The following is a 26,116-nucleotide window of genomic DNA, read 5'->3' on the forward strand; positions in this document are numbered from 1 at the left end:
TCTTAGATTGACGTCTGATTTTTAGAAAGACCCGTAAAACATTGATAAATAAAAGATGATGATTTTACAAGTGCTTATTTGGTAGCTGATGTTAATGGTCTGTCTTGATACAAAGACAACCTTGGGGTATATGCGACGCCCTGCTAATAAAATAACATAACAAAATAGCATAACCTTATGGGATTTCAAGTTTTGCATTCCCATTATAAGTAAGGGTTTAAAAATTCCACCATGTAAAGCTGTGTTAGGTAAAGTTACGGGACTGGCTGAAGGTGCTACATGGCATAGAGCCATTTGAGAGCTAAGGACCCCTGTTGACATACTTTGTGGAAGATCAGGCTTTGACACACATCACCCATTAAAGCCAACATTGTGTTTTAACGTATGTTAAACTGCAAGTCGTAGTAGTGCAGTGAAAGCCGCCTCCCTTTATGGACATGCACATGCAGTGTAACAACAAGGAAAGCTTCTGTTCTAGTCAAAACAGGTACAGATCAGGCAGCAGTGCAAGTATCCCTTCTCCATTGGAAAGGTGTAGAAGCTGTGCAAACCCTCCTCCTTCATAAAGATATAGCTGAGGGAGCAGTAATTCTAGATACTCTTCATCCCAGAACAGGCACAACAATGCAAGGTTCCATCCTTCACAGAATATGTGCAAGTCATTGATTAGTGGCTTGCAAGTTACACACAGATCTCTGCAGTAAGTGTTTAACCCACTGAACAGAGTTTGAGTGGATGAGTAAATAAATGCACATGAGTACTGCTGCCACTCACATTCAGTTGTTTTTTTCCTTCCAATATTCCTGATATCGGTTTTTCACTCTTAATCTCACTTTCTATGGTGTTGTGATGCTTCACTTGTATCCTCATACTTCTGCTTTGAAATCTATGGGTTCTCCAGCGTTGGATCTTTCATAGAATTACATGCTTGGAATATTCCCTAACATTGGGGAACAATTCAAACGTGACTTTATGAATTAATCTTTTGGGTACTTCTTCACACCTCGCAGTTTTCTTATGTGGCAATCATCTACTCACAATAACTTTAGAAAGTTCGTCTAAGTAAAGACAAGTCTACGAATACAATATTTGCCACATACCGAATCCTAAAATGTTATTCTGTAATTTTACAGCGTTAATTATTCTGTGACCTTGCATTTATTATTTATTCAACTGATGCATCTGATTTGTTTTGCATTTCAATAGATTTGCAGATTATGGCTGTATTCTGGAGATCAGAAATGTAGAATTCTTCAGTGATGGTCGCTCGGTTGTAGACAGCATTGGGAAAAGGAGATTTAAAGTAATACAGCATAGCCAGCGTGATGGCTATAATACTGCAGATATTGAGTACATTGAAGACAAGAAGGTGGGTGTGAAAAGATGTTTCAAACCATAAGCTATATCACTAACTTTATGTAACAAGAAGACCATGTGCTCAAATCATTCTAAAAGCTATACAGTAGAGACTTTTAAGTAATGTATTTAGTGTGACTTTTATAAGTTATTTGTAGATTTGATTACACTATCAGAAGGCTTTATAATTAGAGGCCACGTCAACCATGTGGGCATCAAATCCTGTGCCATGCGATATACTTGCAGATGGTTGTAAGATGTTCATTGTCAAGTAGAGTACTACTTTCAAATATGCCATTAATATCTATTAACCACTGTACATATTCAATCCTTTTATGCCGTAACGAACATTACGTTGCCCTCTTTCTAGAAGAAGAAAGATGTCCACAAGGATAAGGCATTCACAGGACCACTAAATTAGATATTTACCCTGAAGTGTTGGACACTTTGCTAAAAAAATCATAGCTACATTTCTGTCTCAATTGTGAATTCTTTTGACGATTTTGCCATAGCAACGGCTGCTGAATGGCATTTTCATGCATTTTGCACCCTTTTGGAAAGTATTTTTTCCATTATACTTTTTTATGTTGCTGTTCTGGAACTGTGCCACTACTTGAACACTTTAAGTGTCTGTGCTGTATTTAAATATTTCTGTATCCCATACAATGTTTTGGATTCAAATTTAAGTCCAGCACAACTCTCATATCATATCATTTTGGGGATGGCTTTGAACCATTCCAGTAATTCTCACCTGGATTGTTTCTAATCCTTTTTTTATCTTCTTGCATATATGTCCACCAGAACTAGACAGGACTCAAGGTAACTTAATTGATTTATACAGTGGAAACACAATATTCAATTTTTCTTTCCTTGAGCACCCAACGTTTCACAAACTCTTCATGCTAGCATTGGACAAATACATTCATTTTGGAAAGGTCACAGGCTCAAACCCCATGAACATGCTCATCCTATCATCCTTCAGAGGTCGATATAATGAGTGCTATTGAGTTGGATAATAAGTGCATGCTAAGTGCCTGGAAACCAAACATATGGCGCAGTGTACCATATAACTACTAATTATTGTTAAAGCCCCTTTACCCTGTTTGGAAACTTATGGTAGTTGGATGTGATAACTCCAATGAAACCTAAATTCCCAACACATCATAGAATTGCAGAGAGAGCTCTGACCCAGTGTGTTGACAAAACAACAACCGTTGGCTAACAAGACCCAATTTAATGTTTTGATTACAGAGCGAGTAAGGCTATCTGCGACAAGGTATAATGAGTTTTATTCTTTTTTCTCCCGTGCTGGTGACATCTTTTCCCTTTAGGGACAGTACAGAAAAAGATGTCACCACACTGAAAAATGTCCATAGGCATATTTTTGGCCCGCCAAGCCCTTGGATCGCCACAAAGTTATAATTGTAAATTGTGTGGTACAGAAATTAAGCACTTTTAGAGAAACCCATGTTATCTTCCATTGTCTGACGAGAAAACCACAACATTGGCATTAGTGTTTTATTGTGACAACCGGGTCATTATTTCCTTGGGGGGCCCTTCTGATTAGTTACATATGGACTTTAGTATGCTAAATATCCTGATTCCTTCAGTGACTGTCCCGCAGTTCCCCGTGCATATGTAACTTAACCAGGTTTGTCATTGTGTAGTACTGTTGTACTTTGTTTCTTTTATTTACAATGCAATACTTCACCTGCATTGTCACTGTGGTTCTGGTTGCACTCCGCTTCACCATGTTATTGTAGCCAACAGCGAACCATACTGCATCAGGTACAGCTTGAGGAGCCTAGAGTTTTAGAGCCAGGCACCCGTCATTATACACAGCTCTTGAAATGTTCATTGTATCACTTTTGTACTAATAAAAAAACCTAAAATCTCAATGAAATGATGTTAAGTTTCGAAAAACACTCAAATAGAGAGGAAAGACAATAGTTCATGAAAATCTGCTATAATGTTATTTTCAATTTATTTATCTTTTTGGTGATTGTCAATAAGAATTTTAAATCTTGGTGCACAGATTATTGCACTCCAGACATATCTAGATTAATAAATATTACTTGATTGTACTACTATTTCTAAAAAATCCTAATGAAATCTTGGCGACATTACTAACCATTAATTTGATATTTTTTCAGGTGCAAGGAATGGATTGTGCTGAACTTCTCGCTTTACATGACTCTGTTTATGATCAGGCTCATACATGGTTCAACTCGCTTAAAGAAGCACTTAAGAGTCGAATCCTTGGTCACTTTGGTCCAATGCCAGCAAAGGATCCTGACCCACAGGTACATTTTATTTTAAGCAGCGATTATTGTAAATTTGAAATTACATGCTGTCAAGAATACCTTTTAGGGGAGGAGCCAAGATGGCCGACGGGTCGGACGCCTGAGCTCCCGGCTCCGTGGACCGTCCGGCTTCTTTTGTTAATCCTGATTAATTCTCCTGACCTGCGCCGCCCAGCCGCCGCGGATTACCGGCATTGAAGTGACTGGCGTTCTCCTGACACCTTTGTCGGCGGGTTTGGTGGCTGACTCGGTGTCTACTACGACCTCCGGCGCTCCCACGGGTCCCTGCGTAGATGGCCGCCGCTGGACGCCGAGGGATGTGGACGGGGTGCTGAGCTGGAATACTGCGGGTGATCGCGGGGGAGGAAATGCTGGCCGGGCGACTGGAGTCAGACCCTTACGTCCGGGTCGGACTCCCCCGAGCGCCGGCAGTGGTGTGGACGACGTCGGAGCCCCCTAATGCTAGCTCTCCTCCGCCACCCTGAAGACAAGCGAGCGGACTCCATTTTGTAGCGTCTTCCTGCGGCGAACGGCCGGTTCTCGCGGTGGCCGTGGGGCGCTCTCGCCCGGTGCAGCTCCCGAGTGGAACACGACGCTTTTCCGGTGTCTACATCCTCGGATCATAGTCATTTTTGTCCCGTCACTAATTGCCCGCAGTGGAGATGACAATGGCGTCTGCTCTTCTTGCTGAGACGCTGGCTGACCCGGGACTCGCAGTGTCTGCGCGCCCATGTGCCGCATCGGAGGAACAGCGGGATAGTGCGGACCGATGCTTGGTACAGAGGGACCCGACCTGTGGGGATGTATTGGCCGCCCTTGTGGCGTTAAAAGTGGCAATGCAGAGTACTTGCCAGGCGCTGACCCGGAGAATCGATGAGGCACTGGTTGCAACGGGACGTTCCCGGCTGGAGGATCCCCCGCCGCCCCTGTTTTCTCCTGGAGGTGAAACAATGTCGCAGAGTGGGGGGCCGGTGGTGCGGAGTCCTCCTGGCTACAATGTAACGCGTCAACCCATCGACACGGATACAGTTGCAGGGACACCCTTCACTTTGAACGTTGTGACTCTGCCTACGAACTACCTGCTGAGACCTAGCCTTTCGCTTCCCTTGCCAGATGTTACCCTGAAAGCACCTATCGCTCGAGCCTCTGTGGCATGTTACTGCTGCGTTTGGGACCCTGTGGTACGATACGTCTTCATTGTCCCCTTTCCTCGAGAGCGGCCATCTTGTCTCTTTGTCCTGGCTGAAGGTGACTCGCAGCAATGGACGGGCCTGAATCATATCTGCCGGTCCGGACAGGGGTGATGGCATGCCGGTTGTCGCTTTGGTTGGATCGGCATACGGGCCCTGGACTGATACACGTTTTGTAATTTTGGATGAGTAGCCTTTAATGACCAGTTTTTGTTACATGTCGCTGTGATTTCGCCTCCTGTTTCCTTCTTCTGCCGGGGGGAGGACTTGTGAAGTGCTGAAGTGCTGGGTGTTATTGAATCGGGACCACCGGGTTTACGTGGGTCTTTTGATACTGTACTGTACATGGCGCAGGATGTATGAGCGGCGCGGGAGTCCGGGAGTTCGGCAGTGTGGTGGGCTCCTCCCCGCTTTATGGTCTTTTTTCCTTTCTTCTTTCCTTAATTCTATATTTCGGGTTCCTATGGGGCGACAGACACGTAGCTAGGGGGGGGGTAGGCCATAGCCTCGGCATGCGTGTAGGGTGGGGGGTCTTCTTCGATACGTTTTTTGTTACTATGGGCCTTCTTTTTCCTTCTTCTGTCCTTTTCCTACTCTTTTTCTAGGGTCAGTGGGGGGGAATGGTGTTAGGAGGGTAGCGGCTGGGAGGCACATTTCGCTGCGTATCTATATCCTGGTATTATAGTTTCGTGCCGCCATTTTAGATATGTTCACTGTTAGTTGACTCTCCTGTTGGATGTTACCCATTTATCGTATGTTCGTCTGTTCTGTGCACTGATCCGTTCTAGCTCTGTATCTCCTTAACTTTAAAACTTTTTAAAATTAACCTTACTGTCTCCTGCCACTCAGTGCACGTGGATTTTGCAACATAGGTCGTATGCTTTTAGGTGCTGCCGTGCCACCGAGTGGACGTATACTTTGCTATCAAGCATCAGAAGTGTCGAGGCCGGCCGGATGGTTGTAGGCCCGTATTTGTCTTGTACACAGTGCTAAATAAAGGTTTAAAAAAAAAAAAAAAAAAAGAATACCTTTTAGCCAATCCAGCCTCTTCCCGCAGTAACATAATGCCATTGAAAACCTTTAAGGGTAACTATATTTGAGCTAATAAAACTGTACCTTGCCGCCTCATTTCTGAAGGTTGAGAAAAATAACTTTAGTGCCGCTGCCCCCTCACTTTGGATCAGTGTTAAAAAAGTATGAGTAACAGAAAATAACAGAGGCTTGTTTTAAACGATTAACAAAACATAGATTACAGAAATCTTGCGACTTTAAACCCAAAACAGAGTATTGGCATACAAACGAGGTTTTTTTGGCATTTCGTTAAGTTTCTGACTTTTAGTTGTTTTATTTATTTTGTAATATGCCTGCTTGTGAAAACTGCCACTTGGTACGGCTGATTTGTAGCTTTCATTTATAATTGATGGACTTAAAGCAGTTCATAACCCCTTCCTGGTGGGCAAGCCCCATGAGCTCCCTGACTAACACATGCACCCCCCACTTCCTTTTTGATCACAGATGTGTGTCATCATTCTGGCATTCGTTCTGTTTTGCCCACTCCAACAACCGAATTAGAGGCATTTGCTCCTGTACTCGATGAGTGCAAAATTCCCTTTAGTTCCAAACTGCCATTTGAGATTTTTATTTCAGTGCAGCAGTAGTATACTTCTGCCTGCACACTTGGTCCTCATCCTTGTATATGCTACAGTCTTCGGAGCTTAAAGAATTTAATTCTTACTGGAAGTGCAACGGGATCTCGGACAGATGCTCCCTGTGTAAATCTTCTGCCAAACAGGTCCTAAGCACCGTAACCTTCTTCAAGCACAAGAGTGGCCATTTCTAGGACAGAGAGGGACTCTTCCAAGGAAGTGGTGTTGGACCAAAAATGTCTATATTTCAACACGCCAAAAGAACAGATGTTGGACGGAATGCTGAACAAATCAAACATTTACCCCTAGTCACAGATCTGGGTTAAATCCACCCCAAACTGGGGTGGCATTGTGAGCAAAACAACAATGGATTTAACCCAGATTTCTTGACTGGGGATGAGTGTTTGAAAAGTTTCAGCACTCCGTCCATCATCTTGTTGTGTTTTCTAGGTTCGCCCCAATTGGCCAAGGGTATGCCCAGGCGTGGGACCCTCGCTCACTAGGCCACTGGATTCAAGCTAACCTGGCTGATCAGGGCTGATACTCCAAAACCGGTCCCAGGATGCTTGTTTCTGGTCCACAGAGGACCTGCCCTGGCAGTTCGGGATGGACTGTTGACATAGGGAGCAGGGTCAAGACTGATCTGCATGTGGCTGGGTCCAAACTGGGGTGGCATTGTGACCAGAAGAGCGATGGATTTAGCCCAGGTCTCTTGACTGGGGGTGAGTGTTTAAAAGGTTTCTGCACTCCGGACATCACCTTGTTGTGTATGCTATATTTCAACACGGTCACAAGAGTGCCAAGGTTTTGAGTGGGTAGCTCTTTAAAAAAAAACATGCCAAATGTAGTAACCTTCTTCCTACCATGCTCCGAGATCCTGTCCACACTCCATAATTGAATAACACATGGCTAGGTGAAAATACCTTCTGGTAGTATTGATGTGGGTTCTGCATTTGTCTTCCAGACAATACTTCAAGAATAGGCAGTCCATGTTCATTTTTGGTCCCTGAGTGTCTATAAAAAGTTTTTTGTGTGAATATATACGTGTGTGTGTGTTTCATTGATTTCGTTTAAATTGTTTCTTTTCATTGTTTCCTATGGGGTGTAGTGTTTACTGTAAAGCCTGCCTCCATTGTTTGGTGTTGCAGTACTAGTGGTTGGTGATGTGCGGTGCTTGCCTTACTCTAAGGCTGAGCTGTATGATATTTAAGCCTTTTTGTCACTATCAGATCTCTAGTAGAATTAGAAGTATTTTTGTGAATGGCAATTGTGATACTTTTATGTGTATGTGTGTTTTGCATTAGCCTGTCCCTCCCTAAACCACTCCTTCAGTTGTCATTAACTCAACCCACTTTTTAGCAGGTGGTTTAATTTTTCCATCACTTACGAGTATGCAGATCTCTGCTACTGGGGCAGAGATCTCCTTATAAAAAAGATAGGAAAGGCAGAGGTGGAGATCTCCACCATGGGTATGGGAATTGCATTTTGCAGTACATAAAGTAGTACTACTGGCATACTACTTTACGTCCTCCAAAAACGCCTTTCGTGAATCGAGCTCAAATAGGTTTCACTTGCTAAAGGTTGTCATCTACCAATATGCAACTATTAAGTGATGGACTAGAAGTGGTGATGCCCTGGTAAACATAGTTCAAGCTTGTGAAGCCATGAAAGAGCCTATGCTACAGGACGTATCTCTCAATATCAGGCTGAGTACCTCTAGTAGCCAATGTTTGTACAGCAGTATATCAATACAGCAATTAATATTGAAAACAAGTGGACAAATATAGGTAGACAATCTCTAGCGCATCCACCTCATTACATGACCTGAGCTCCGGCCAGTCAGGTGGAGGAGCTCAGGGTTCCAACCCGCCTCAGATTCTTCAACTGTCAGAAATTCTACTGCTTTGATCAAATAACTGGCAAAATCCCTTGAATTCCACTAAGTTCCTTTTCTCCACTGTATTTGTTGACTGAAACCCACCTAAGAAATTGTCCAGGACTATGAATACTTCATTTTTCTGAAAGCTTGAAGTTTAGTTATTTGTATTATATAAACCATGGAAGAATTCACTCAGCCATGGCCACTCTACAGGCTATGTGGCACTGTGGATCCATAAAGGTATACATGGGTGACCTACACACTAAATGTATTTATTGCTTTCTGCAATCTGGTCACACATACAAACATTACAAAATATCTGCTGCTTTAACTCCAAAACCTTGAAACACAGAGAGGGTAGCGTTCTACATCTCCTCAGTGACAAATCACCAGGTCTTCAGAAGCAAAGCTCTCTGAAGTCTAAAAAGTGCAAACATTAAGACTTTGGATCAAGGGAAGCAGCTACTGGGTCTACTTCAGAACCGAGTCTTTCTCCCACCTAAAGACCCTCTGTGCATGCTTCGAATGAATAGACTTTTGGTCGTGGTGAAGTTCCACCGGTGATGTCAGTCGTTTCGCTGGTGAAAAAGAATTCAAGGTCGGTGCCTCCACCATCTACAACTATGAATTGCATTCCATTGACTGAAATTTTTTTTATTAGAGACACTGCCAAACTTTTAAAGTGCAGGTGTCGTTGTCACCAATAGTCCCATCATTGAAAATGTTACCGACGATGAGAGATTGTCTGCAGGACACAAAGATTGCTCAGTGTTGACGAAACCACTGTTGACTACGACTCAGCCTCCAAAGTCTGCTGCGTCACTCAAGAAATCATCTTATCAATGAAAAAACACTGCCATCAACATCGTTGGCAAAAACGTTAGTGATGAGAAAACCAATGCCATTAACAAAGGCATTGTCAATGAATAAACCACTTCTGTCGATGAATGTGTCGTTGATCACCAAACTCCCTTTGATGAAGGCTTCAACAAGGAGGCAGGAGCCTCTGTCGATGGATACAATGGCTTCTACCGTCCAGAGGATAAAATCTGTCACATCATCCACGTCATCACTAGTAGTGGCAGTGACAAAATTATCTGCAGTGTTACATGTCACTACAATCACCACTGCTTTGCCTCAGATGTTGATTACCTCTGTTACCCTTCTTCAGTTGGTACCCCCAATAACAATTACAGCAAAACCACCAGAACAGTTCCTAGATGATTTAGAACCGTCTCCTGCTCATACTGACAGGATCCCTGATCAGGACTGTGACAGAGACCAAAACTACACTAATGTTATGTCAGATCGGCCTCCCAAGTAGAAGGGCCACATGACTTGGACATTTTGTTTCAGAAAGCTCATGTTCATGACAATATAGAAGAATCTTATGACTGCCTAGAGCAATGCTACTCTGGTGTCTCGCAAGAAATGCAGATTCCACACACTTCTATCTGTCAAATTGTAGAAGTACCCTTTGGAAATTTTCCAAGTTAGGAAAAAATCAATGCTAGACTTTTATAGAGGATTTCCTCCAAATAGACCCATAGCCCCCTTCAAGATTCGCCTCTAGGCTTGAAACCCTGACCACTGACATGTGCAATGAAACAACCTGCGACATCAGATAAATATTTCTCTTGAAGAACCAACAGAATTACCAAGAAGAGGTACAGGGCATGAAATCTTCTTTGCTTGAATGCAAAGAAGAATACGATTTACCCAATCATGACACAGACTCTACTCATGAGGTTAATCAAGATTCCAATTGGGAAGACTATGTGCCAACAGAGTAGCCAATACTAGATCGAGTTATCTGGTTCCGAGGGTCTCCCCACCAGATGACATTTACACCTTTCACATTTTAGTGGGTAGAACCGAACCAAAATTTAATTTGCGGGTGCCAGCAGTAAAGAAAAAAAATATTTCTGATTTCAAAGATGAAAATGGAAGATCAGTCATAACAATTGCAGTGCTTAATTATATTTAGGAAGAAGGCCTTAGCTGCAATCAGAACAGGGGCCAAGCTAATAGAAAACCTGGAAAAGAAATACAAAGCACCTGATACAGCACCTGTGTGCTTGCTGAACCAGATCGAAACAAACTCCATGATCTCGGCTGCAAGACAGACAGCACGTAACCCAGCAACTACATGTGTGGTACAGACAGACAAAGAAGGCTGAATACATTTGGAAGAGGATTGCGGTGTTCACCACACCTGTAGTAAAGATTGCCAACACAAGTGCAGCCCTGTCAAGATATCACTGACAAACATGGAATGACATACCACTGTTTCTCAACAACTTCCAGAGGATTGTAAAGACCAAACAAAAACAATTCCCACAAAGTGAAATCACATCAGCTGCCCTCATAGATACAGCCCTAGGGTCATCCAACACTGCCTTTAGTCAAATGGCAACAGGGCCGTTGAAGGCGATGTTTCTGGATACACACCACAGCCTTCTGACTAGAGGTGCAGTCAAACGTCGTCAACATGGCCTTTAACCCCATCGCTGCTGCGGACATTCCGCTGCAGCGCTGGGGGGGGCAGGGGGGCAGCGCGGCGGGCCTGTGCTCATGACGGAGCCGCTCCGTCATGAGCCACAGTTGAGCTGTGCTCATGACGGAACGGTTCCGTCATGACTCCGCCCATTTGCGTTGTCGCCCCGCACAGGCGGGGAAACAGCGCCGCGCAGGCGGAGCGGCCGCCGACAGGATTGTCATGACGGAACCGTTCCGTCATGAGCACACGGCAACCGTGGCTCATGACGGAACGGTTCTGTCATGAGCAGGGAAGGGGTTAATGGTCATTGGTTATTTGTATTGCATATTGATAAGACCTTAGAGTCAATTAAAACTGATATCAGAACAGCAAACGTCTTAGAAATATAAAATACTACGTTAGTCTTTACTATAAAAGACAATAATATGGGCAGAGGTCTTACAAGCTTGGGGCTTCATCCATTTTTCCTCCCTACAGACAGCGATTATGTAAAGAGGCAAATAGGAAACTAACAGCAAAGTAAGATTAGAGGCCTGTCCGCAAACAAGGGCCATTTTTATTATCATCTGTTTTTATTGATTTTTCAAACACAATTACAGGAATTCGATTTACTTGTATATGAGTTCCTTCGTTGCAACAGCGTTATATGGTGCACATGATGGGGACATAGTTGGGACGCAGCATGGAGACTCCACCCAGTTGCTCGGAACCCCTAATAAAGTACAGATCTTAAGCATTTGTGTGTGCGGCCCATTATTCCCCTACATGAGCACGTCAGGATGTCCCATTGAGTCCCTCAGCCGAATCCATATCTACTTTCAAGAAACAATAATGAAACAAACATAGAAAACCTCAACCACCTCAAAATTAGACCAACTCCATTGTTCATATCACCGTCTCTGCCCCCGTATACTCCCCCCTCTCCCCTGGTAATGTTCAGTGAGTAAGCTACGGCACATAATCCTGTGTGTAGATGCGTATTCCCACATCACCCAATCTAGGTGTAAGTCATGCGTGGAACCCTACGAGGTCGCTCGGACGGATCTCCTGTTGCCCGTGCTGGAGTCAACCCACCCCCCCCCCCCCCGTCTGCTCATCCCTCCCATTTCCCTCCTCAACATGTCTGAGCGCTTGAAGTAGCTCCTCCCACTGCGCGGCTATGGGCGTCTTCCTCAACCCTAATGTCTCCTCCCGTCTGATGGCAGTCCCCTCCGCTCCGGCCCATGCAGCAAGTGAGTGCCTCCATGCCTGCAGATGAGGCGGATCTTGCGCCTTCCACCTCCTGGTTATGAGGCGCTTTGCGACCGCAAGCCCCAAATCCAGAAACCGAGACGTCACCTTAGTTGTCTGTGTCCTGCGAAAGTGATGCAGCAGGTAGACCACCCAGTCAAAAGATATGTCCCGTCCTGTTATAGTGCGCAAGGAGTCATGAATTGTACGCCAATAGGAGTGTAGTTTACAACAGCCCCACAGCATGTGTATGAGATCGGCCCCCGATTCAGCGCACCTAGGGCACCTTGTGTCCGTGCGACGGAAATAGCTGTTAAGAACCGCGGGGGTAAGATATGCCCTATGTATGACGAACAGTTGTATCTGTTGGAGGCGCATATTTCTAGGTATACGCACCGGGCCTTTGAATATGCGTTCCCAGTCTTTATCCGTCAGCTGCCTCCCCAGATCTACTTCCCATTTGTGCCTGAGTGGCTCAAGGGTAATCGCCGTGTGTATCCTCAACGACGCTGCAAACCATCGAATCAGACGGCAGCCCCGTCCCAGGACGTGTAAATACTGTATAGTGAGGTGCTGGCTGGGCTCCGCGGCCATGTCTCCCCACCTAGCAACCAAAGTCCTAACTAAAGAGTGATAAGTCAGGAATTGTCCCGGTGGTAGTCCCCCCTCTTCCACAAGCAAGTCACACGAAAGGAGCACTCCGTCCCGGTACAAATCTCCTAGGGTCTGAATATCTGCCTCTCGCCATTGTGTGATCGCGAGAGCAAGCAAGGGCCATGACAGAATATGAAGAATCTGATAGCCAGAGCAGCCCACCTCCATCATTGTTCATGCCAAAGGCAGGAAAGGTGAGTGAGTATTTTCCCACATGGTAGACTATAACATCAGATGGATGGGGACCTGAAGTAATAGACACAAAACAATTGACATCGATGTCGCCACATACACCTCCCATCAAGGAGAAGCATGACTACTTGGAGGCACTGGTCCTCAGAAATGCTATAGGACCAGTAGCAGAAACCGAAAAACCTGGTATTTTATTCAAGTTAATTCCTTATCTGCAAAAAGAAGGGGGAGTGGTGGCCCATCATGGATCTCCGAGCATTAAATAAGGTTGTAAAAAGGCAATCTCTCAAAATGTTACCCACTGCAATCAATAAACAAGAATGATTATATGGCATCCGTATATATAGAACAGGGTTCTCCAAAGTAGGTCCTGGAGGACCATGCCAGATTTTAAGCATATCCCTGTTTAGATATATGTAGTTGTCTTAAAAATCTGCCATGGATCTGGTCCTCCAGGACCGACTTTGGAGAACCCTGATATAGAAGATGCATATTTCATTCTGCTGATCCATGAAAAGCACTGGAGATACCTCAGTTTCATAGTAGATGGACATCACTACCAGTGAAAATCACTTCTGAAGTCAGCACCCAGGGTGTTCATGAAACGCTTAGCTCAAGTAGCGGTTCACTTGCCTTGTCAAGGGAGAAGAATATATCTGCACCTCTACAGCTGGCTTATCAAAGCACCATTGCCTCAACAAACAGTTACTGCACTATCTTAACCAAGGACCTGCTAATCAAAATTGGGTCTCACACTGAACATCATTGAGTCTCTCCTAGTGCTAATACAGAAAATATTGTTCTTAAGGGCAAACATCTCTTCAAATCAGCTAAAAGTGTATCCATTGCAAGAAAGGATAAAAAAAGCTTCTCACTGTGATTCAGGATAACAATAAGGAAGTTCAAAGTTCTACTAGGGATACTTTCTTCCTGCATTTCACTTATAGTACAGTGCAGACTGAGGCCACTTTAAGAAGGTTAGGACGCGCAGTGGAGATAAATAAAAGGTGATTGGGATGACTACATAGAGTAAACCAACAAAATGAAAAAATACATGACTTTCTGGATGGAAAAACAAATGTATATGCTGACCAACACCTATTTAAGATTTAACTACAGTTTCATCTAACCACAGATGCCTTAATGAAAGGCTGGGGAGCACACTTGATGGATACGTCAGTAAGAAGAGTATGGTCATCAGAAGAACAAAACATACATAAAAACTTCCTGGAATTGAGGGCAGTCAGACTAGCATTGAAAGCTTTCCTACCTATGATAAGACAAAACAATGTCAAAGTACGACCGGAGAACATGACAATGCTTTATTATATCTGAAAATAAGAAAAGGTCCAACCAACTATCCTAAGAAACGCAACAACTGTAGCACTGGGATTAAAACACATCATCATCCTATCCATAAAATCAGTTATGTGTTTACAGAATGAGACAACCGATGCACTCAGCAGAAAGCACATGGCTATTCATGAATGGGAAATAAACAGCAATCAGTCAGATCTGATCTTCAAATGATGGGGAAAGCTGCAACTAAAACGGTTTGCGATGCCAGCGAATGCCAAACCTACACAAGCAGGTCGTCGTGTCCAGACTTTCGGGGAGAATTGTTTTTGACACCCTGGTTTGGAAAATGTATCTTCTTCAATTAAGCCATGGTTTAAAGTTCCAACACCTTTCAATCTAAATGAAAAAGTACATCTACCAACCTTTTTCCTCAACCGCCTACAACTGCAGAGAAAGTGCTACACATCACTAGATATCTAAAAATGGGTAAAATTACATCTGAAAAATACAAAAGACTTAAGAAGAACTGACCAGTTGTTTGTTTCTCATGGAAACACTAACAAAGGCTTCCTTCTGTCTAAGTAGATCATTTCAAGATGGATCACTGCATGCATTTTTACATAGCCACATGAAAGCCGGCAGATATGTGAAATGTTGGATGGGACCTCACTCGTAAAGAGACATGGTGGCGACCATTGTGCTGTTTGCATGTGTACCTTACAAGTCATCTGCAAAGCAGCGATCTGGTCTTTGACCCACATCCTCACCAGGCATTACTGTTGGGATGTCAAGTCATGAACTGAAACTGCATTGGGCCATTGTGAAATGACCCACTGGTGCATAGTAAATACACGTCCAGCTTCTACCAACTCCAACCGCTTCTGCCCTCCCGTTCCAACCCATGACATGAATACATTCCATACGACATAAAAACATTCTACATGACAAAGAGAAACCATGGTAACATCAAACTTGCATAAACTTTATTGGAACATATAGTGTGAACACACCACAGTCATGCAGTGCTGCGCAATCTTTTTTAGTCAAATAATCCCTATATCCTGCATAAAGAAAATAAGATGCTACTTTGGTAATCATAATTCAAGCATGTGAATCTATGAAAAATACAGTGGTGTAGATGAAAAAGTTATTTTTCTGTAACTACATTCTGCAGCATTAGTATCTTTTTTAGGCCCTCCCCACCCCTATTAATGAGGTTAATGCATAATTGCTAACAAATTATGAAAATGTGGCAGTTGGAGCCTCGAGGAGGGTTGGAACCCTGAACATGTCTACATCCTTGGCTATAGTTCAGGTCTCATAATGAGGTGGATGGGCTAGAGATGGCCTACTTATATTTGTCCATTTGTTTTCAATAGTAATTGTTGTATTGGTGTAATACTGTACTTCCATTGGCCACCGTGGGTTCCTAACCTGACTTCAGGAGATAATTCAAGCATGCAAATCTATGAAGGATAACAATGTTTTGGAACTGTAGTTACAGGTAAGTAACTTTTTCGTCTTTAGTTCACCCCTGTCTGCTTTGAAAAGATGTAAAGATGACACGTTTAGAAATGTAAAGCTATCTACAGAGCCTATTTTTCTGACCATCATTTCTGTACCCCCACAGGTTAATCCTAATGGTCCCTCCTGGTGTTGGTGGGTTCTGGCTGTTCTTCCTTTGGAAAACAAGGCACAACTTCCATTTCTTGCTATGACATCACTGAAGGATCGTCTGAACAGCATTCGACGTGTTCTAATGTTTATATCTCGCAGTCGATCACGATGATGTAGAAAATGTTTTAGTGTTTCTCAAGGTATCCAGTTTCAGTAAGGTTTGCCAAATTGTTGGTGGCATAACAGGACTTAAAATTGTATCTAAAGTTATCTTCTACTTGTGATTTCCCTGGGTTCTCGCACTTGTTCATTTGTAAATACATAACCCAAACACTCCTTAGTTACTAACCTTTGAAAGGTTGCTTATCCATTTTAATGTGAAGTTGTGTGTAATTTACATGATATCCTTATACATTGGTGTTTTCTGAACTTTGCATGGGCCCTGTTACATATCGTTATTGAAGGTTTATATTGTAATTTATTTGTGCATAACTGTCTTTGATATCCCAATTGAACTTGTAATGTGCTATTTAAATTGTAAATTAGCAGCTTTAATCTGTATGTTCCTTGTTGGTTGACTTGTGATTCAGGACCAGCTACATACGAGGTCTGCACTGAAAACACTCTTTTAACCCAAATATGTGTTGGACCCATTCTTTCTTTCATCAGTGTTTGCTCTGTTGATAGAAACTGATTATTAACGCCAAACCATTCCAAATATAGATTTTGCATGGCTGAATGATTTTTTTTACTGTGGCATTCAATATAGGTACAGACACCATCTGCTTAACTAGATACCACCAATGAATTATAGTATCTTCACACATTTATCATTTATGCATGGCTTCACTTTGTCGCGCAGTATTATTTTCTAAAAGCATCTACGTTTTTCTGGTTGGATGCTTCTATAGTTATTTTTTAGAAATATAGATTGATCATGTAAATTCTAATGTGACTAATCTCCATCCGTCTAATTACATTTCCTCTTCGTGGTGTTTGCACACTGTAAATTACCTTATACAACGTAGCAATCAGTCATACATTAATTTGTGCTATGTATCTAATCTGGTATGCAGTTTATGCACCAAGTGAAGTGGAAAGAGTGTATGGATCAATTCCAAAACAACAATATGGCATATGCAGCATCTCTTTGGTTGGCTAATCTTTTGTGATTTGCGTAATATTTCAAATAATAAGTTGTGTATAATTTAACTTATTACCTCAAGAAGATTATCTGACACTCTCTGAATATTTTATGGCAGTGATACTTTATAATCAGAAATCCTTACAGAAAACAGATTGTCGCATACCAGGAGCTGTGAAGAAGCAATATTGCTCATTTAAACTGAGACAAATATTTTAGCCTTGCAAGATACAACAAATATTTCTTCCTCGTGTAAAGTACACACAAGAAACTAATGGTATTTGAGTTACCATAAAGTGTAGCTTATTTGTAAAGCTCTTATGGAATCTTTAGCAGTGGGATATGTGTTGTACGTCTTTTTGTGCGGTATGTAGTAGGATATCGTTTACAGGTTTAGCATTAATATGATGCAGGTGCAATGTGTTTCATACTCTTAAACTAATGTAGTAGTCATATGATTTCCCTTAATCAGGGTTACTTATATAAAGTTATTGACAGTTGTCATAAAACTGAATGTTCTCCTGTTTGGGATTATAATTTAGATGCTCTTAAAGTCACTTTACAAGTCACAGTAAGCTTACAGTGTTAAAGTTCATGAAGAAAATATGAACGTGCTGCTAAAACAAGAGAAGGGAACCATTTATGAAGAATTTGGGAACATTGATAGTTTGAATGTAACTCTCCATTATTCCAAGGTTAATTTTCTTCCTGAATGACTTACTTTGGGTGCCATTTTTTCTGTGAAAATGCAGTGTCAAATAGTACTTGAAGAACAAATACATGTTTTTGCACGTTGGAAATATGAGGGCCTGTTCAGTCAATGTTTTCTTCCATTGCATGTTTGTTTGTAAATCCCTGGTAGAAAATGCATAAAAATATTTTAAAAAGACACACTTTTGTATAACTACGTGCAGTAGTAAATGTCTTGACATGGGCCAGCTATTCCAAGGATTTGTGCTGGCACATGTCCAAAGCGTAAAGTTGGGTTCCATATTAGTTGTTATGTGTATACCTAGCTACCTAGTTTTTTACTTTGGACCATTAAATAGAAGTGTGACAATTGAGGGCAATTGTACACAACTAAGGGGCTTATTTACAAGCCCCTTGCACCGCTGCTGCTTCACTTTTAATATAGGAGAAAGTGGCATAACGACAGCACAAGGGCCTTGTAAATAAGCCCCTAAATGTTTTACAAATAGTGTGTGAAGGAGTCTAGGAGAGGATGTGGGGGACAGATGAGTCAGGGAGCTGAAAGCTCCTTACTAGTATAAATCACTGTCATGGATGTCAATTCACCAAAACGCCAGTGGTAGTGGAATTTGCATCATCACTCTTTGATGACTTATAACAACATAGGGTTCACCCCTTATCCACCCTTCATTCCTTAATAACCTATATGCTGCCTAGGGACTAAAGCAAGCAAGCCACGGAAACTAAATAAGCTAAGCTATGCAAGGTGTTGGAAAAACAGAAGATAAACATGTTTCCTAAAACAATGCTTACTTTCTGTTCCTGTTGCTGCCTTCTTGACCTCCTGAGGTCAGAGTAGGCATGGCAATTTTGAAGGTACCAAAGGGCAAACTAAAGGCAGCAGCTGTTACTTCTGGCACTCCTGAATTGGCGTCCATGGTCTCTGCGCTATCCTTCTCTTGATTGAATCCTAAAGTAGCCTGGCATACATTAAGCCAGGTTGATAGGTCTGGTTGTGTGCAATCAGACCCTAAACTATGCAGCTTCATGTATGCAAATTTATGGGGTGGGCCCAACTATGCAGATTTCCACATTCATAACTGGAAATCACCCATAATGTCCAAGTTTCTTTTGTTTTTTTTACACATCTGTTTTAAAACTAAGCGTTGTTTTAAAAGGCCCGCTATTGCACTACTAGGTATTTTTGATAATTCTTTGAACCCTTCCCCATTCTATGTCCCCTCTCTTCCACGCCACGTTCCACTTCTTCACATCCAATGTAAGTATTGGAAATCCAATTGAATTAAAAACCAAACACGTTTTTCCTTGTAGGGTTATTTAAAGGTAAAATGCATTAAATGCATGCACTACGACTGACTATTGACTTCCTTATAGGCAAGAGACTGTAATAAAATTAAAATGCAATGTTTGTTCTGTAATCCCGTGAAGATACTGTATTTTGTGCCTTACATGCTGGCTTTATCTTTGAAAGATAATTTATTTCTTTATGTATTAAAATTCAGTGAGTTTGCTTTACTAGCTCCTATGATCATTTGGGGTGAACTTGTATCAAACTCTTCTGCTTGTGTTGTTGTCAAGCTACCTCTGTTTTTTTATTACTTTTTTACTTTTTGTTCATATTGTTGTCAATGATATAAAACAATTTGTATTGACATAATAAAGTCAACGGAAATACTATTTGTGGTGTTGCTTTCATATATTTATTTTGTGGTGGCTTGAAAATGTGTGAAAGAATAATTTCTTAATCTATGCCATCAGGTATAACATTGAGCCATTATTCCCTTGTAACTGCGTTATTACTACAATAATTCACATATGTTGCAATGAGATGTTTATTGTTATTTATAGGGTTGGTGGGAATCACTAAATTAACTAGAACGAGCATTGTAGCCACTTGAAAACGAATAGTCGGGAAAACCAGATAAAAAATATGACAAACTTGAGTAGCACAGAGGTTTCCATAGAGTAACTAAAGAAAATAACAGAGCCAGAATAAAAGATTAGTCAACTGTAAATAATTGTTGATGAAAGCCCTGATGACAGTAATTATCTTCATCCTGCTGGAGATATAATGTATGTATGGTTGTAAATCTCCTGCTAGTGCTGCTATTTTCACACTTTATTTTAATACTTTAAACTTTTTAACTTACTGTCTCGCTGCTAATTGTCTCCATTGGCTCCTTTGCTGCTGTGTTGCTTTTTGCACTGGGCACCGGTCCCGTTCCACCGCGGCTATAGAGTGCCGATTGAGTGGAGGACTGATGCCCTGTACTGGGCTCCTCACTTCCGCCCGGCTGGCTTTGGCTTTCGCTTAGCGATCTAGTCTGCATATAAAAACAGATGCAGACTGACGCGTGCAGAGCACGCGCCTCTGGCGTGCCTAATGCAAGCTCGTCAGCGTCCCGGAGGCTTCCTGCGCTGGCCATAATGTCAGCCATACTACTGGTAAGATCTTACCTATATGGTATAACGGGGAGTCTTTATTGAATTGAATGCAAACACCTATAGATCAGTGTGGTGTTGCTGATTTCTGCCAACTGTCAGATTTCTGCTGCAAGAAATGCAGGTGGTCCCTTCCTCTTGCCTAATCACCATCTCTGAAGTTCTTCGATGATGACAAAAAGACAGAAATTAAAAAAAATCTCGGGGTATCAGGGCGGCCCTTGTTAACTGTCGTTCCCTGCAAAAACATACCACATGATTCCCGGCAATTATCGCCCAATCTCCCTTCTCCCTAGCGTAGCTAAGGTTTGTGAGAAGGTGGTGACCAGACAACTCACTGAGTTTGTGGAAAAATCTGATGCTTTGCATCCAGCTCAGTCTGGGTTTCGGGCGTCTTACAGCACGGAGACAGCGTTAGTTGAGATCTCTGAAGCTATCCGTGACTGCTTAGATGACGGTGGTAGAGCAGCTTTGGTTATGCTTGATTTGTCAGCAGCTTTTGACATGGTGCCGCACTCCAAGCTGCTTACCCGCCTCTCTGAGATTGGGGTCTCTGGATTGGCCTTGGCCTGGCTGAGGTCTTTTCTGGAGGGTCGAGCCCAACAGGTTTGGCTGCCACCGGCAGCCTCGTCCCTGCAGGAGGTCTCTACAGTCTAAGCCCCCTTCTCTTTAACATCTATGTTACCCCTTTGGTCTTTTTGGCCGAGGAGTTGGGGGCTAAGGTGATAGCCTATGCTGATGACACCCAGCTCCCTTTTACATTGGGCAAGGGGGATGATTCTGTTCTGCCTGTGCAGAAGTGTTTGTATTCGGTATTTGGGTGGCTTGCCAGAGCCCAACTCCAGTGCAATGAAGACAAATCGGAGATCCTTCTTTACGGCAACTTCCCCTCGGCCTTTAGAAGTAGGATCTGGCCCCCTGATTTCCCCCCTCCGTCCTCTAATGGGAATCTCGCTAAAAACCTAGGAGTCTGGTTTGAGGATAACCTCTCATTCTCTGTCCAGGTGAATAAGATCTCAGGCTGTTGTTTTGGCCTTCTCAAGGTTTTTAGGAGTTTTCTCCCCCTTCTCCCAAGGTCTGCCAAGGAAACGGTCAATCGGGCGTTGGTTTTGTCTCGCTTGGACTATGCCAATGCCCTGTATGTCGGCTTACCCGGCTACTCCATGAATAAACTGCAAGTGATCCAGAATGCGGCCGCAAGGCTGCTTCTTGGAATCGCCAGAAGAAGTAGTGTACGTGTACATCTTCGCGCCCTGCATTGGTTGCCCATGGTGGAGAGGGTCAAATTTAAAGCTTTGGTTATTGCCCACCGGGCACTTTACAATCTCGGCCCCATTTATCTCCAGAGGCGGTTCTCCTTTTATGTTACGACTAGAGTACTGCGCTCTTCAGCTCTTCTGTTGGCTAGGGTGCTGCGCTTCTTCCAGTCTAAGGTGGGGGGGCGGTTCGCTCGCTGTTAAAGCTTACCTGGCTTGGAATGCTCTTCCATTTTTTCTGCGTAACACTCAGGACCCGCTATGCTTTAAGAGACTCCTAAAAACTCATCTGTTCCCGTAGTCATTTACTTTTGTTGTCTCCTCTCTTGGCTTCGCGCTGGGATACTCTCTGGAGTAACTATTGCTCATTATAAAAAATATCTAACATAACATAACATGATTTCCTTGCTGATGAGAAACTGGACTTGTTGTTTCTTACTGAAACTTGGCTCTCCGATGTCTCCAACCCCAGTATCGCAATGGCTGTCCCTACGAGCTATAAGATTCTTAGGAAAGACAGATTGTTGGGGAAAGTGAGGGTGTGGCAATCATTTTTAGGTAGGACTTAGAATATTCCCAAATTTTTACTGAAACTATAGAGTCCACAGAGTTTCTAGGTTTTCGCTACATCATTTCCCCTCACCAGAGCATTGCTGGATTTCTTATTTATCAGCCCCCGGGTGCCATTAGTAATTTTATCGCCTCACTTGTTTCAGCCACTTCCTCGTTTGCCTTAAAATTTAATAACTGTCTTATTTTAGGGGACTTTAACATACATATGGACCATGATAAAGACCCCCATGCTAACTTTCTAATGGAAACGTTGTATACCTTTAATTTGGTTCCAGTTATTTCTATGGCTACTCATGTGAAGGTCCTACCCTGGACCAAATTTTTCATAATTTTGATCTAACGGCTATCTCCCCTTTCTGTCACCTGGTCCGATCTCACTTTGCTTAATTTTGACATCCCCCTTGCCACTGTTGCCCCCCCCTTGCAACTTTGGTGCTCATACCCTCTATTTACAGGACATTTCACAGGATTTCTATTCCTGCGTTAGTAGATGCCCTAAATTGCTCCTTACCTAGGCTGATGGGCACGGCCGACCAGGATGCTCTCCAAGTGGATTGTTGGCTGCGCTCCAACATCGAGCCCGCTGCTCCGGCCATTACTCGTTCCCCGAAAAGGTCAACCCCCCGGCTCCCTGGAACTGTAATCTCCTTAGAGATAGTAAACGGAACTGCCGAAGAAAGGAACATAAGTGGCGAAAATTGTACCTTCCAGAAGATAAGAAGGCGTATAAAGTTAGCCTTAAATCTTATCACACTCTGGTTAAAAAGGCCAAGACTGATTTTTATAAATCTAAGATTGACAATGCTCAAAACAGGAGCAAAGACATTTTTAGGATAGCTAAATCCTTTATTTCCATGAAAGTCTGCGCTACATCAGGGCAATTCACAGAGGAATGGGCAAAGAAGATTGCCAAACTCTTTCATGGGAAAGTTTCCCTGATCCAACTTGCACTCTCTAACATAAGTGAGGACGAGCTGAATTTTTACAATAATGCAAACTGTAACTCCCACACCTCTGATCATCCACTACTCACTTTCCCTGAGATTCGGTTTGAAGAATCTTTGTCTCTTCTCCAAAGTATTCAGTGTGGCTCTCCCTCTGATACCTGTCCAGCTAATATTCTGTCTCAGATTGCTTCTACAATCAATCCGATTGCTTATCAGCTTTGTAATACTTCCCTTTTCACTATCATAATGCCTAAATCATGGAAGCATGCTAAGATTCTGCCCTTATTAAAGAAGCCTAATGCAGATCCAATAGATCCGGCCAATTATAAGCCAATTTCCTTGCTTCCGGCCCTTTCAAAGGGCTTGGAGAAGTTTGTAAATAAGGTTCTGGAAGATTATATTGAAGATGGGAAGCTTCTCCATGAATCCCAGTCCGGATTCAGGGCCAACTTCAGCACTGAGTCTGCGTTGTTGGAAGTTACTGAGTTTTAGGGGTAGATTGGATGCGGGACGTAAGGCCGTTCTGATACTGCGTGATCTGTCAGCGGCCTTTGATAGGGTCCCACATGAGAGGCTTCCAAATAGACTTAAGAACATTGGCCTCGGTGGGACCGTCCTCAAGTGGATGTCTTCCTATTTGGAAAACAGATCCCAGGACATCTGGCTCCCACCTTTCTCCTCCCCAGTCCCTACTATTATTGTTGGCGTCCCCCAAGGATCTATTCTTAGCCCAACCCTTTTAAATATCTACCTCTCTCCCTTAGCATTCTTAGTGGAGGAAGCGGGCACCAAAATTGTCTCCTACGCTGATGACACGCAGCTCATTTTTTCGTGTGACAAAGGCTCTGACTTTGATGGGTCAATGGTTAACTCCTGCCTCTCGAAGGTATTTCATTGGCTCAAGGTAAAGCAGCTGTGATGAAATCCGGACAAAACTGAGGTGGTTTTCTTTGGTGGTCATGAAACACCTGATTGGAGCTCTTGGTGGCATAGGGACTTGCCACCTCGGCCTGTGGAACAAGAGAAAGTAAAAATAACTATGAATAATCATTGACAATTCACAGATCCGACATCTCTCCGGTGTCTGCTTCGGTGTACTCAGAATATTGAAAGAAAAGATTCTTGCCACTCCTACCACTGGAAAGCAGAAGGATCGTGGTGCAGGCTCTTGTGACATCTAAGCTCGACTATGTCAATTGTCTGTACCTTGGTATCCCCAAATCTCTGACCCAGCATCTGCAAGTAGTCCAAAATGCGGCTGCTAGAGCTATCACGCGATCGAGTCTTAGGACCTGTATGACTCCAGTTCTTAAATCTTTGCACTGGCTCCACATTAAAGAGCGGATTGACTTTACGGTCTTGACCATCTTTTTTTAAAGCTTTTCACAAGGTTGGTTCTATGTACCTCAATAAACGTGTCAACCGGTATTCAACGTCCAGACCCTCAGGGTCCTCCAATACTAATTTGGCCACTCTGCCCAAAATACGTCTCACTCGTACAGGGGGCAGATCCTTTGGTTTTCTGGAGGCTAAATTATGGAACAATCTGCCGGAAACCTTTGAGGCTTGACCCTAACTTACTTTCAAGTAGAAAGAACCTCAAGACTTAGTTGTTTCAATAAATACCGGCCCTTCACTTTTCTCTTATCGCTGCGCAAGCGCCTGGACACTCTTGCTTGAGTAGCTGTGCGCTTTATCAAATACCCGTTTCATTAATTCATTCACATTTGTGTAACACAAACAGCTGGATTGCAATCAAGTTATGTACATAGTTGAGGATTTATACATTTGCATTTCACAATTAAATATTTAATATTACATTTTTTCAAGGGGAATTATTATCCTATATTTAGTTTTAATTTATTTCCCTGGTGCGCGTCATAGGCAGTGATTACTCGGTACTAACAGATGCACCGTCTCGGCTGTTGCCTCTATCAGACCGATCCAGTGTTATCCTAAGTGGGAAAAGTCAACCATTAAACTTTATTTTCAGTATTGCATTGATCGCCATGTTTTCCAGGTTTTATTTTGTTTATAGTATATATCAATTAATTTCTTTTGTTTAGAACGCACTGTCACATGTATCTGCTCCAGGTGCTTAGTTTCAGGGTGTGTATTTATTGCTCATGAAAAAAAATGAATTGACAGCATGTTGGGATGGGAATGTCCCCTGTAAGTTGGTGACCCGATTGTCATCATGCACATTGTTTCCAGTCCTGTTCTTTTGATGTTGCAACCAAAGGCATTTTGGGTTTTGTGGTCTTAGTTTGCCTCCACTGAGAAAATTAAGCCAACACAGCTGATTCCAGAGCTCTTTGGGTTTAAAGACCGCACAGCAAACAATGTCAGTGATGACATAGAGTGAGGTGGTCATGAGTCCTCTGCATGGTAGTACAGATGTGCAGCCCTGTGCTGAGTAACTCCAGCTGTAGGTTTTCTGGTATCCTGATATGTTCGGCCCAGCATATGGTAACCCTGTGTGTCCTCTGAGCCTAGCCTTGAAATTGACCACTAGATCCAGAGCTTGGCTCTGATGTCTGGAGAGGGTGTACCATGCACACACTCTAGTTGACATGGGACAACCATCCATGTCCTGGGGCATGGACAGTGGTGAAAGCAGACCATTGTTCTGATTGATAATACTAAGCAGACTTTTTTTATTATTTAGGCTTGAACAGGGCACCTACATTCCCCACTAAAGTAATGTTCCTCTAGAATATAATGCCCAGACCCGGTGCTGACCTGCCTGTGTACATGTCATGTGCATGATGGATGCATGGTGACAGGTAAAAAGACTCTGGTTAGTGTGAGTGTATGGTTGCAGAGACCAGTGCGATCAATTTTGAAGGCCCCTGCCAAAACATAATATAAATTGGAGGTTGTAGTACAGCTTCCTCAAACAGCGATATTGTATTGCTAACATCCCAGAGTAGGAGGGTATGTCCTCAGACACTGACCTGTGGGAGGATGGAGGCAGGATTGGTTAAGGACTGCAGCAGCGATGTTTGTTAGCAAGGACCTGCTGATCCTCCCTTTTTGAGAACTGCCTCTGATAGAGACTTCTAGCCACAGATTCCTTACCTTCAAATATTCCCCCTGCGTCACACTGGATCTGCAACTTTTTTGTCATCAGTAAACCTGCGCGGCAGTAGACACTTGCGGTACCCATATAGGCAC

At 43.0% G+C, this 26,116-nt stretch overlaps 1 protein-coding gene across 1 annotated transcript in view; it reads left to right on the plus strand.

Moving 5' to 3' along the window:
- LONRF3 (LON peptidase N-terminal domain and ring finger 3) overlaps nt 1-19,398 on the plus strand; it is a 57,143-nt gene extending 37,745 nt beyond the window's left edge. Inside the window, exons 10-12 of the mRNA XM_085608040.1 lie at nt 1,207-1,369; nt 3,510-3,659; nt 15,880-19,398. Coding sequence (XP_085464166.1) covers nt 1,207-1,369; nt 3,510-3,659; nt 15,880-16,038 — 472 coding nt within the window. The 3' untranslated portion in view covers nt 16,039-19,398. The remainder of the gene's footprint in view (nt 1-1,206; nt 1,370-3,509; nt 3,660-15,879) is intronic.
- The last annotated feature ends 6,718 nt before the right edge of the window (nt 19,399-26,116 follow it).

Source organism: Triturus cristatus, chromosome 5_2, assembly GCF_964204655.1.
Source record: "Triturus cristatus chromosome 5_2, aTriCri1.1, whole genome shotgun sequence".
Taxonomy (NCBI): Eukaryota; Metazoa; Chordata; class Amphibia; order Caudata; family Salamandridae; genus Triturus; species Triturus cristatus.